This window comes from Sus scrofa, chromosome X, assembly GCF_054392235.1.
Source record: "Sus scrofa isolate SSC_HxYL_T2T_F1_AM1 chromosome X, Sscrofa_HxYL_maternal_Yorkshire_Landrace_v2.0, whole genome shotgun sequence".
NCBI classification, from domain to species: domain Eukaryota; kingdom Metazoa; phylum Chordata; class Mammalia; order Artiodactyla; family Suidae; genus Sus; species Sus scrofa.
In genome coordinates, this window is record NC_139401.1 from 135,682,771 (window position 1) to 135,696,710 (window position 13,940).

Here is a 13,940-nt window from a genome sequence, read left to right on the forward strand (position 1 = left end):
ATTGATACAACAGATATTTGAGTACTTAGTAAGAATGACAGAATTTGGGGTTATTTACCCAGTGAGGCTTTTCTGGTTCAGTCTACCAAAAATCATGGCACACCGCTTGGTCCTTCCTCTGCCCGAGTTTTGTTCTTTACGCTCAGCAGCTAATGGTAGGGTGAATGTGGAGTCATAAGTCTTTGCATTTATCGACATATGTTATAAGTGATTAATGTTGGTTAAACTGGAAAGAATAAAAAGCTTTCATTTTTTAGGCTATACTATGTCAACCTTCATCAGACGATACAGCAGGTACTTGAATGAAAAGTCACTTGCGTATAGACTGATTGCAATTGACATCACCAAAACCAAGCGAGGGTAAGTACTTCTCAGTTTGTAGGCAATACGGAAATGCACATGTGGTCTGATACGTAGTTTGCCAAAAACAGCTTTATTTCAAGATGCTGATGTCACAGTGCTGCTCAAACTCTGAATTATTGATTGAATCTCTTTTACCATTTATAGGACGAACGGTGTGATGAGAACTATGAATACTAAAGAGCTACTGAACACACTTCCGGTTATTCAAACACAGTTTGATGCTCTTCTTAATTTTAACGTAAGAGCTTTAGAAATCCTTTTGAAAAATACTGGCAAATGGCTTTGTTTAACGGTAGGTGGGAGAAGGAATTTTTTTAAATCGTGGTGGTCACTGATGACTCTTTTATTTAATGTCCAGGCAAATCCCGATGAACTGACTAATGGTATAATACATGCTGCTTTCCTGCTACTCTTTAAGGATTCTCTTCGCCTCTTTGCAGCCTATAATGAGGGGATCCTTAACCTGCTAGGTAAGCTAAGGAATGCACATGACTCTTTTTTTTTTTTAACAAGCAAACAATCCTTTATTGTCAAACTTTCAATTATACTGAATGTCTTTATAGACATTACTCTTAAAAATTTTTTCTTTTTTTTCCTTTTGTCTTTTTAGGGCCACACCCGTGGCATATGGAGGTTCCCAGACTAGGGGTCGAATCGGAGCTGCAGCTGCCGGCCTACAGCACAGCCACAGCAATGCCAGATCTGAGCTGCATCTGTGACCTACCCTGAAGCTCACGGCAACACCGGATCCTTAACCCACTGAATGAGACCAGGGATTGAACCCGAATCCTCTTGGATACTAGTAGGTTCTTAACCTGCTGAGTCACGATGGAACTCCTACATAATTACTTTTAAACAATAAACCAAGAAAAATAATTTATTTGTAAAAATATTTTATCTCTACATTTCGATTCATATGTGTTTTAAATTCAAAACAGAAGATTCTTGCAAGGTCATATATATTTTAAAATAATGAAACATACTCTTGCCTTTTTCGGTTAAAAATAATTGGCTATGGAGTTCCCTCATGGCTCAGTTTGTTAAGGATCTGGCATTATCACTGCTGTGTCTCTGGTGACTGCTGTGGCACGGGTTTAATCCCTGGCCTGGAACTTCCACACGCTGCGGGCTCAGCCAAAAAAAAAAAAAAAAAGGCTAATGAGCCACAGAACTTTTCAGTTTGAATTTCAGTTAGAAATATTACTAGGAAATCAACATGGGTTGCCGTATTTATACCTCACATGTTCGTTTCCATGTCACCAAGGTCCGGTAATACAGTTCTCACTTTCCTAAGAAGATACAGCCTATAACATAAAGAACCATTTTGATTATATACAAACATATACTTCTTAGGCTTCTCAGAAAAATTCAGTTATCATTTCGCCCTAATGAGTGATTCATTTCATAGGAAGGATTCTCCAGACTTCATTGATGAGAATTTGAGATTTTTCTCATATAGAAGAAGTACCTAGTACATTTGTAGAGTTATAAAGGGTAGGAAACACAGCCCCTTCCCTCAGAGAACATCAAAGCTTGATGTTACTCAAAAATATTCCAGATGAGAAGTTATAGAACTTAAACTACCAAGCTATCTAAATTATACACGTATGCTATTAAATGCCATACGTATTATCAGCGTCAGTGTTCAGCATGCAGTATTTACTCTATGAAAATCCGTAGGTTATACTTATTGAGTAGAGTTGTTGCTTGTTAAAACAAAAAATGATTGGATTAAAGCTGTAATTGTTTTCAACAAGTTAAAATCACATCCAGAATCAGCTTAAGATAGAATCACCAGAACGGAGCAAAACTTGAAAGTGATACGATACTGGCTCCTTTGTTAAATTTTTTTTCTACTTTTAGGCAAGTATTTTGACATGAGGAAGAACCAATGCAGAGAAAGCCTGGATATTTACATCAAGTTCCTTGGAAGAACGACCAAATTGGCACAGTTCCTGAAAGTTGCAGAGGTACAGAAATCTACTTATTTCCAAGGCTTTTCTGCTGTTTTCTGTATTCGTTTAGTCTCCTACATAACTATACCTCTGACCCCGCCAACACAGCATTGGTAGTTTTAACTATTTTCTAAACAGTACAACGGACAAGTAAAATTAGGCGCTTCAAATATACCATCCAATGCACTTAGGCTCAAAACCAGCAGAAATTGAGGGAACATTGTAAATCAACTATAATTTTAGAAATACAAATAATTGGAATTTAAGAAAAAACCCAGTCTTACAAGGATTTCTGTTTGTGGCCATGAGATAACTGATACCAAGCTTGTTCTCCCAGCGGAAGCAACTCTAGAACCAGGCCAAAAGCGATATAAGTCTTTTAAGGCAGCAGGTAGGAGGTAGAACAGTTCTGTGGTCAATGAGAACAGGGAACTTTGGGGGTGAGCCCCACATTTGCCCTAATAGCTGACTTCTGACTACTTGGGAAAGTGGAACACATTTGTGTGTCATCCAAAGGCTGGCTTAGCTCTTCCCCAGAGAGCAAAGATGCAACGTCTGGCAAGTCTTGTCTTCTTTCGTTTTATCCTTAGGACAAATATACGTTTGTGTGTAAGGGTGCAAGACCTTCGTAGCCTGACATCTTTTCTTGGCCTGGGTGTGTACCAGCCAGGAAGGCATTCATGGTCTTGGGGCGGGTCTCACAGTTACTTTTCTTTGTTAGCACTCCCTGCTGTAATGTATTCTTTTTTCCCCTTTTTGTTTTGGGATTTCAGCAAGTTGGAATTGACCAGAATGAGATTCCGTATCTTACTCAGGTCAGTATATCTCTCCTCTGTGTTTAGGTGACTGTTTGCTCTTTATGTTGTTGTGTTTAGTATATCAATCATCATCCGAGACTCCATAATTTTCCATATACTTACATGTGCATCTTCATTTCCCCAAAGGAACTTTGGTATTTGTACTTATATAGACATAGACTTGTGTCTTCTGATTAGGTCTGTGAGCCGTTGGTCTTATAAAAGAGGCTGTTCCCTGGAGTTCCCGTCGTGGCGCAGTGGTTAACGAATCCAACCAAGAACCGTGAGGTTGCGGGTTCGCTCCCTGGCCTCGCTCAGTGGGTTAAGGATCCGTTGTTGCCATGAGCTGTGGTGTAGGTCGCAGACGCGGCTCGGATCCTTCGTGGCTGTGGCTGTGGTGTAGGCCGCCAGCTACAGCTCTGATTGGACCCCTAGCCTGGGAACCTCTGTATACCGAGGAAGCAGCCCAAGAAACGGCAAAAAGACAAAAAAAAAAAAAAAAAAGAGGCTATTCCCTGCTGAGTGCTAAATAGTGACTCATAGTATAACAACTCAAACATGTTTTTTTTTTTATTTTTATTTTTTGCTTCTTAGGGTCGCACCCATGGCATGTGGCAGTTCCCAGGCTCAGGGTCGAATTGGAGCTACAGCTGCTGGCCCACACCACAGCCACAGCAACGCCAGATCCGAGCCACGTCTGTGACCCACACCACAGCTCAAGGCAACGCCAGATCCTTAACCTACTGAGTGAGGCCAGGGATGGAACCTGCAACCTCGTGGATGCTAGTTGGGTTCGTTTCTGCTGTGCCACCACGGGAACTCCCGAACGAACTTTTTAAATAGACAGAACTGATCAGTGGAAATGACAAACTTAGGTTTGCGGGCGCCTTGTCTGCCTTTCAGGTGTGTAATCCAGCAGCTCATTTCCATTCTCGGCGCCTCATTTCTGCACATGCAGAAGGGGTGTGATACTGTTGTCTGTCTTAGTAGTGTTTAAGAGTTGCATGAACACAGGCTTTTTCCTTACCTGGGAGTTACTCATCAGGAATCCCTCCTGAGGCAGCCTGCTCATCCTGCGCTCCATCCAAGTTGTGTAGTAGGGCTTGAGCAGCAGGGGTTGCTGGCCCAGCCTGGCCCTGCTCTGGGTCCCCAGTGAATATGGAAGGCTTCTAGGTCCCTTGGAATATGGGCCAGAGCAGTGTCCCTGCTGTGAGAACATGCCATCTCTAGGACCCAATAGGAATGTCTCTTTTTCATAGGGACACATGCGAGATGCAACACGTTTTCTTCTGTCTCGAGTGGATTTCTGGTAGACCCCTGACCACTGAAACCCTAAAAATTTGACCTATGTGAAAGGCTCCTGAATCTTTGGAGTGTTTACCTCTCATCCTCTGGAGCACATATAACCGTCTAAGGGCTCCACTGTACTGGCCACTTCCCGCTCACCCAATCCGTTTAGCATATACTTCATGAATAAAGCGCATCGATGTCATTTTCTGAGGGGGAGCCAGATGGATGAAACTTCTTTTGACCCTACGATGACGTAGGGGTTGAGAGAATGAACATGGCCTGGCTCACACTATAGACGTACAGCATTGTCCGTTGCGTGTGCCTCTGGTCCCCACTTTTGACGGCAACAGAAAGCAGAATATTTACCAAACTGGTAGCCACATCCCATGTTCCCGAAACCTTGTTAACCCATCCCTACTAAAGAAACTACTAAAAGCCCAATTGTGGGTGCAAATGAGTTACTTCCTGATGGTATAGTTTGTTATTCTCCAGGGCCAGACTGGTTTGGGGGGCATACTGATGAATCACGGAGCTATGACAGGGACCATCGCCCCAGCATGCTTTTTGTCTTTAAGATGGGCACTGATTTCTGCCATCATCCTGGGAGGTTATCTTGTCTCTTTTTACTATTTTGACTGGATGGCAGATGGAGGTGGTTTCAGAGCCATGTCCCCAGCTGGGCTGTGCTGTGACTTAACTGCAGTTAGAGGCTGGCCGCCAGGAAGAGGGTGGAGGCAGGTTCTGATGGGGCACGGAACTGGTGGGGTAGGGGTCTCCGTATCATCTCCAGCAGGAGAGGAGGAGGAAGCTTCTTCAGGCCTTTAGCCCCTCCCCGCCTCCCCTATCCCAGAGGTCGAGGCTTTTACTCTTTCCCAGCCGGGTCCCCGACTCTGGTGGGGTACAGCTGCCTTGGTTGGGACTGGAGGAATGTGTGTGGGAAGAAGCCTGCGAAGAGAGAGGGGGTGAAGATGGACGGGCAGAGGAGGAGGCGATGGCGGTCCCCTAGTGAATGAGTGGATTTGGATCCAGAACACAGTGGATCCAGCAGTGGCCTGAAATAAGATGCTAGAGGAGCTCAGGAGGAGAGGGAGTTGCAGATGCGAGTAAGTGTTAGGTTTGGGGGCAGAGAAGGGGGAAATTTCTGTCTGATGTCACCTCCAGCATCTCGAAAGGAAAGGAACGTGTCCTCACAAGTGTCCCTTCATGTACAGACATCCAACCCCCTGGCGTGGTCCACAGTGGGAACCGTCGTGCGAAGTGATGCGCAGCTTCCAGAATGAGAATCCCGTTAACCAGACAGAGAGGCAGTGAGGACGTCTGGGTTGGGAGGGGCGACGGCAGGATTTCCTGGCCCACGGGAACCATAACCAGTGGATTCAGTCAACAGTCATTCACAGACATGTGCTTGACCGGTCCGGGAAGAAGGAGCTGTAATGAACGAGACACAGTCCTGGCCCCTGAGTCCCTGAGAAAAGAGAACAAAGACTATGGCAGCAAGACTCGGTTCCTCTCCACTCCACGTCCTCCGATGTTGCGCCCCAGTGACCTCACTTCCTTGAAGGCAGTGGTGGAGGTGGCAGGGGGTCCCTTTGCTGAGAACCACAGTGCTGGTGGCTGGAGCTCTGGGGGACACGGACAGGAGGAGCCCCAGGATGGAGATCCATTTTCCCTTCAGGCCACCCTCTGTCCTCCTTACCTGAGCTCTGGTCCTCAGGATCCCCAGGACTTTTGAATCAAAAACGGACTGGATGGCTGTGGGAGAGCCTGGGGCAAGCAGGCAGGGTTCTTTGTGGGTCAACTTTTATGCCCATCCCCACTGCTTCCTCCCCAGATGGAGCCCGCCCTTTTCCTGGGAGAGCCTCCCGATCGGCCCGCTGGCCGCTGGGCCTCAGCCGGTCCGGAGAGGCCGGTGGCCGGGCCTGGCCTCGCAGGCAGGGCCGCTCCCGCACGTGCTCGCTCGGGTGCCACGGGCCGCCCCGGGCCGCAGCGCCCCGCCGCCGGGCGCGGTGGGGAGCTCTCCGCAGGCCGGCCCGGGTTCGCGGCGCGTGCGTCCCTCTGCCGCCCGCAGCCTGGGCTGCGCGGGGACCGGTGCCGCGCTCTCCGGGTCCCCCCCCGCCCCCGCCCCGGCCCGACCGCCCCGTGCTGGCGGGCCAGGCCCCGGCCCCCTGCGGGCCGCCTGGGCTGCGGCTCTCGGCCTGGCCCTCGACGCCGGCCGGGGCTCGCAGACCTCCTTCCGCGGGCGCCGTCTGCCCGCGGCCTCGGCCTGGGTCCCCGCGGCTGGCGCTCGGGCCGGAGCGGCTCGGACGGACGCACGGGTCTGGGCCCCCGCCTCCCCGGGGCGCCGGGGGCGCAGCTCGGGCGCCGCCCGGCCGCCCTCCGGGCGGCGTCGCATCTCCGGGCTCTGGAGGACCGGGCCCCCCGCCCCCGCTCCCTTGGCGGCGAAGCCCCGGGCGGGCGCGCCGTCGGCCTCCGGCCGTGGAAGGCGGTGCTGCGCTGAGCACGTCCGCGCCCTCGGGGACGGCGTGTCCGCGAGCGTCTAGCCGGCAGCGACCCGTCTGAGAGCAAATCGATGCAGACGAGTGATTGCAACTAACATTGCTAAGGAAGGACAACCTTATTTAGGTTTTTTTTTGGGGGGGGGTCCTTCTACCTCTTGAGGCTCACTCTGAACTCCAGACTCCTGCCCCCGCCCCGCCGAGGTGCCTGTGGGCTCTGTCAAGGGACAGCTTCTTTCATTCCTCTGTGCTCAGGGTTCCTGCCCAGGAAGGTCTTGTCCTGGTCCTCAGATTTGGGGCAGAAGGCAGTCCCTCGGAGCGGATTCCTGCTTGGCTGCCTCATCCTGCAGCCGGTCTGTACGCAGTGGTATCTCCGCTCCTCCTCCTGTTTTCAGGCTCCTGTGTTTGTTGTCTTTCTGACCTGTTGTGCCATTATAATAATTAATTGCACCCTCTTTTTCTCTCAGAACTGTTCCTTAGCTCTGCCCACAGCTCTGGAAACACTTCCTTCATTAAACCCTCCTCCAGCTGCTAGTTCAGCAAGCATCTATGTCCTCTCTGCCAGGCCACCACCATCTGACCTTCAGCTTGCCTGGGCTCACTTCCCAACTTGGCTGCCTTCATATGCTCTGCCCCTGCTGTTTGTTTCACGCCATGCAACCAGAATGCTGATGTGAAAACTTGCAGAATGCGGATATCCGTCTCACTTAAAGCCCTCCGATAGCCATCTAGGATTCTCCAGATCAGGTCCACACTCTCCAAGAGTGCCTTGAAGTTAAGGTTCTGCATCGTCAGATCCCCCTCCTCTCCAGCTTTCTCCGCCCCAGCTACGCAGGCCACCTTTATTCTCCTGGGTGCCCCTCAGTTCTCAGCTCGGTTGTACTTTGCTCAGGAGAACTTGCTTCTGACATCCCTGACTTGGTCAGATGGGTTTACTTCAGTACTGAGCGTCAGGTACCACTCTTTTGTAGCACTTTTCACGACGTTGAGTTTACATTTATTCGGGTGATGATTTGGTGTATTTCCTCCCCCAGACCTGTAGACTGGAGCCTCCCAGGTCGTGAAAGTCTTGGATTAGATGATTGTTTTCCCTTGTGGCTGTGTCCTTACTGCCTAATACAGTAGGTCATCCATAAGCTTCTCTTGCAGGGTGAACAGCTGGATCAGGACAGAGATGGTGGTGTGTATATGACCAGACGTTGGGAACTGACCTTACTGAAGAAGCACACTTTCCCCCTTTTTAATGGGAATATGGAGAATGAAAAGATATATCTGCATTCACTTAGCAAATATTAAGCACTTACTGTATGCCAAACACTAAGCTTTGTCAGTGAACAAAACAGACTGTCTTCATGGAGTTTTGTATTTTATACCAAAGAGATGGATAATAAACACAGAGAAAAAGTCCTGTAATTTCAGTGAAGACAACTACCGCAAAGAAAGAGAACACTTGGGGGAAGAGACTGGGGGGGGCGCGGTTACTACTTTTTGTATTAGGGTCGTCAAGGGGATCCCAGCTGGGGAGACAGTGTGTGGCCAAGGCCGAGGCCATGAGTGAGAGTCTCCCTCCCTCCCCCGTTTTCCTCTTTATCTCCCTGTTTTCTTCTCTCCCCCCTCCCTCTTCGCCACTAAGCTTAATGTTTTACTTGAATTCATTTCATAATCTAGTGACTCGTGAAGGATCCAAATGGGTCACCATGCTGTACGGCAGAAAAGAAAACTGCATTGGGGAAATAACAATTACAAATAAATAAATAAATAATTTCAAGCCCAATGTCTTCTCCAAAGGAGGTACAGCCCTTTGATCCGTTTTTTTTTTTTTTTCTTTTGGTCTTCTTAGGGCCGAACCTGTGGCACATGGAGGTTCCCAGGCTTGGGGTCTCATCGGAGCTGCAGCCGCCGGCCTACCCCACAGCCACAGCAATGCCAGATCCTTAACCCACTGAGCAAGGCCGGGATCAAACCCAAATCCTCATGGATGCTAGTTGGGTTCATTAACTGCTGAGTCAAGATGGAAACTCCAGCCCTTTGATCATTTTAAGAGGCTTTATTTGTTTTTAAAAATGTATATAAATGCGGAGTTCCTGTCGTGGCTCAGTGGTTAACAAATCCGACCAGGAACCATGAGGTTGTGGGTTCGATCCCTGCCCTTGCTCAGTGGGTTAACGATCCGGCGTTGCCGTGAGCTGTGGTGTAGGTCGCAGACGTGGCTCGGATCCCACGTTGCTGTGCCTCTGGTGTAGGCTGGTGGCTACAGCTCCGATTCAACCCCTAGCCTGGGAAACTCCGTATGCCACGGGAGCGGCCCAAGAAATGGCAAAAAGAAAAAAAAAAGTATATAAATGCATAGTTTGAATATCTGATTTGATACCAAGATGCTACTTTTAATAATGAATTTACTTGTCGCAGTTATTTAGATTTAAGCTTTTGCTATACAGAGATCTTAATTTTTGTTCAAAACCTTTTTGTGATATAGGACAGTATGGATTTGCTAAGAACTGTCTATCAAAAACCAACTCTTTTCTAATAACTTTATTTTTAGGCCCCCCACAGTTTACTTGAAGCACTAAAACAACATCTAGCTTCTTTGGAAGAGAAAAATGACATTTTACCTCCATATAGGTAAGTTAATAAATGTCCTCATATAGGTTAATTTTGTTTTCATCTAAATAATTTCTCTTATTTTAGCAACATCAGAGTGACAAAATTAATTACGGGCTTTGATATAGGCGGAGGTTTTCAGTCTTTTTTGGAATTGCGGGCTTTTCACGAGGGTAGTGTACTTCCCAAAGTCCAAGGCTGGGAGTGGAATAACCCCTCTTTTGAAGAATTTGATTTCTTCCCTTAGGGGCTCCCCTAGTGAGAATAACTGGTGCAGATGATCTTTGAAGGGTCTGGCAAACTGTTTATCCACAAAACAGTGTGCTTAGTAACATTCTAGACGTGTGCGTAGACACACACACACACACACACACACACACACACGTAACTCCTGTCTGTGTGCATATGCATACGAATGGAATGATAGAAAGTTTGAGGTCTGAGTGGCGACATTGTGGTTGATTTCCATTTTCTGTTTTGTACTTTACAGTATTGTCCAAATTTTCCATAAGGGTCATGCATTATTCTTTCATTCCACCTTTATAGGGTATGTTGATTGTAATTGACTTATATTATCAACCTCTATTAGGCAACGAGTCTGTCGACTATTCCTTAACTGTCTCTTTATCATGGGTAGATGTGTGGTTAGCATATAGTCCGGTGGATAGATCACCAGGTGGATGGATAAGTGAAGGAATTGAAGACATGCAGGTTCAGCTGGGTGGGCCGGATGTGATTCTATTAATTCCCCAATGTGCTCCCTCTTTCTTGTGATCTCTTAAGTCTCCAGCAGGCGTTGATTCCCTCCATCGCAAACAGTCGGGTTGTGGAAGCTTCAGCGAGCACAGCTTGGTTTGCAGGTGAAATATGTATGATTTTGTCAGGAATAATTGAGGACAGGATTAGAATCTTTAATTTTTACGTTCCCTAACCACCTCCTGCGTTGGCTGCCTCTTCAAAGCAGTCCTGACCTAGCAACTTCCTTTCTAGGAATTTATCTCATATGTATATTCACAGTTGTCAAATGACGTATGAGCAAGGATATCTGCTACAGCATGGTAATGGCCAAATGACTGTCAGCAAGGAGCTTGTTTTTAATGTACTGAGATGGAAGGATCTCCAACGTGTTGTTTCCTATGTAGTACGCTACCCCGTTTTCTTTTTAAAAACAAAAAAGAACGAATATATATGTTTATTTGATTTCTTAATACTTCTGGAAGGATAGTTGAGAAGTGAATAAAATGGGTGGGAGAATCTTCATTGTGTAACTTTTGAATTTTGTACGTGCAAACAATTACTAATTGAAAGATAAAGTTTACAAAGAAACAACCTTACTTGATCCTCAACTCTAGACAGAAATCCATGTAATAACGACCTCTTCTGTCGTAGGGCTGATTTGCATTAGAATCTGTTTGCTCCTAATTTAACTTGAAGACTTAAACTGTTTTTCTTTTTCTTTTGTACCATGTATTCTCCATGGACACACTTTGTACATTTTCACCGGGTGAGTTCCACTAAAACAATGATGAACTTAAGCGGGAGGGGGCGGGATGGACCGGGAGCTGGGGGTCGATGAATGCAAACTATTACGTTTGAACATATAAACAGTGCGGTCCTGCCTATAGCGCAGGGAACTCTATCCAATCACGTGTGATGGAGCACAACGGGAGATAACGTGTGATTGGGTCACTTTGCTGTAGAGCAGAAATGGACAGAACATTATAAATCAACTAAAAATTAAAGAAAAGAAGTCCTTTGAGTAAAACCATATATATAGCAAAAGTGTACACTTGCTTCATTTCCGAAACAACGACTCTTTCTCTGAGGCCCTGTGGTTTGGGAAAATCCTGCGTGCTTACAACACCCATTATCAGAAGGTTAAAAGTAGTGACTGACAAACCCTGGATTCGGTCTGATGTCACTGCGAATCCCAGGCGGAGGAGAGGGGCACAGGGGAACTGCTGTTCCGGTCTTTTGAAAGCCTACGGCCCGATTAGCGACAGAACAAAGCTGACTTCTGATCTCTGCACATGCCCTCCTGAGCGCTTAGCCTGGGTTGCCTAACCCTCATTGCTTGAACCGGTCGCGTTGAAAATCCTATGGCCAGCTGAAACCACCTTTTCTCTTAAATCATTGTGATTTAAAAATATTGGCCATGGACCCAGAGTGCTTGCGTTTCATTTTCACTGTAGCGTTCTTGTACTGTGTGACTTTGCGGAGATCACGTAAAGCTGAGGCCTCTCTGGGCCTCAGCTTCCTTATCCTCCTAAGGTTGCTGTCAGGATAAACGAATCAGTACAAATGTCGAGGACTTAGAACAGGACCTGACTGATGTATGACTTAGAGGTGTATTTTTAAAATTTCAGGTACATGGGGACCTTGTAATTACCTATTTTCGTTGTTGGATTCTAGCTTTACTTGCACTACGTCCGAGAACCTTCCCTGCAATGTTGGTTCTTTGGAACATGTTGATACGTGCTTCATGACCCAGCATATAACCATTTTTTTTTTTTTTTTGGATAGAAGTTTCATATGCACTTGGAAACTGTATCCTCTGGAGGTTTTACTTCTCCTGTTCAAATCCTTTATATCTTCACGGATTACTTTGTCTCCTTGTTCCTGAGAAAGTGTGTTAAACACATTTTGCCATATTTTAAAACATTTGCCATATTTTCTCTTAAACTCCTTTAAGTGGTTATGTAGTTCCAGTCGGGTATGTGTTCCTACCACACGGCTAAAATGGCTCTTGTATTTGCAAATCCGATGGTAGTTTCTCAGTCTTCAGCTTAGGGGGCAGCACGGGACCTGGTCCGCCACTCCCTCTTCAGTTTGCCTCTTGGTTTTCTTTTTATCTAACTCTTGGCTCTTTTTTAGACTTTTCCCCACTGATCTCTCCTCATTTCTCTTCTTTATCTATACACACTCATTCCTAGATGACCTCATCCAGGCTCACAGCCTTAAATACCGTTTACGTGATAAGGATTCTCCCAAATTAGTGTCTCCAGCTACAGCCGTTCCCTTTGAACTCCAGGATGGGATAGGCAAGGGTCTGTGCACCGGTAGCACTTGACTATCTCGTAGGGTTCCGGAACTCGATGTGTCCAGAGCTAGGCTTTTGATACCTGACCTCACATCTGCTTTGTCCATGGTTTTCCTCGGCTCAGTTGTGCAAAACAGCAACTCCTTTCTTCCAGGGAGAGCGTGACTAGGACCCGTGTGACGCAGGCCTAGAGTCATCGTTGACTCCTTTCTTTGTGTCACACCCCACATCTAAACTGTCAGAGAGTCTTCGGACCTGACACCCTCACTCCCTCACGGCCACCACCGCGTCCACGGTCGCCCTCGCCCACTGCAGTCCGTCCTCCACACGCCGTTCAGCCCAGTCTCATTAAAATCCAGGCCGATGGAGCCTGAGCCTCCGCTGTCCTCATCCCTCCCTCGACTTTCCCGTCCCAGAGGAAAAGCCAGGGTCCTTGCACTTCCTCGCAGGGCCTCCGTTGCCTTTCTGACTCCTTCGTCGCGTAGGCTCTGCCCACGCCGGCCTCCTCCCTGTTCTTCAGACACACCAAGTACACTCTTCCCAGGGCCTTTGCTCACGCTGTTTCTTCTACTGGATCCACACGCTTCTCCCTCTGACAGTCCCCTTCTCAGGGAGCCTTTCCTGTCCAAAATTTAAATACCCACGCTCCCGCCACCACATCACACCCCTTTCCCTGGGGTTTTTTCCTCGGCACTCATCCGAGGACAATGTCACATATTATACATGGCATTTGTCTTGGTTATTTTCTGTCTCCAATATAAGGGAAACTAAAGGAAGGCAGGGATTTTTATCGTCTTTATTCACAACTCCATCTTACAGTGTCTAGCACATAACAAGTGCTCAATTAAAGTTTATTTAACGACTACTTTTAAATGGCTTTATATTAATTAGCCTAATAATTTGAAGTCCTGTTAGTCTGTAATGGTAAAGGTACATGTATATCAGGTTTTCATCTGACTCTGTCTCTTATTGACAGATGATTTTCCCTCCGTGATACATGACAACTAACATTGCCTTCACAAGCCCACAAACATGCTGGAAGCAGGCAGCAAAGTGGAAGAATCATAGCAAACAATCTGGACAGCTCCTTTGCTAGCCTGGTAGGAAGTAAGCATCTATTTTTAAACTAATAGTATATATATATATATATATATATATATATATATATATATTTAAAATTCATTTTAAGAAAGAGTATAAAATAATGTGAAATTTGTATTTGTTTTATAAAACAGATCTTCAGTTTGGAGAAAGTCCTGTCAACAAGTAAGTTTTTTATTACTTAAAAAAGATAGCCAGGAGTTCCCGTTGTGGCGCAGCGGATTTGAATCCGACTAGGAACCATGAGGTTGCAGGTTCGATCCCTGGCCTTACTCAGTGGGTTAAGGATCCGGTGTTG

At 46.7% G+C, this 13,940-nt stretch overlaps 1 protein-coding gene across 5 annotated transcripts in view; it reads left to right on the forward strand.

Moving 5' to 3' along the window:
- LOC102163557 (phosphatidylinositol-binding clathrin assembly protein) overlaps positions 1–13,940 on the forward strand; it is a 39,696-nt gene that overhangs the window by 16,261 nt on the left and 9,495 nt on the right. For 4 of the 5 annotated variants that reach the window (XM_085007572.1, XM_085007571.1, XM_085007570.1 and 1 more), the window contains 9 exons: positions 258–360; positions 508–601; positions 722–833; positions 2,227–2,333; positions 3,092–3,133; positions 9,443–9,522; positions 10,285–10,361; positions 13,565–13,648; positions 13,777–13,807. In XM_085007572.1, coding sequence (XP_084863698.1) covers positions 266–360; positions 508–601; positions 722–833; positions 2,227–2,333; positions 3,092–3,133; positions 9,443–9,522; positions 10,285–10,361; positions 13,565–13,648; positions 13,777–13,807 — 722 coding nt within the window. In that variant the 5' untranslated portion in view covers positions 258–265. Of the gene's footprint in view, positions 1–257; positions 361–507; positions 602–721; positions 834–2,226; positions 2,334–3,091; positions 3,134–9,442; positions 9,523–10,284; positions 11,006–13,517; positions 13,649–13,776; positions 13,808–13,940 lie in introns of all 5 variants that reach the window. The other variant, XR_014835203.1, reaches the window with a different exon arrangement.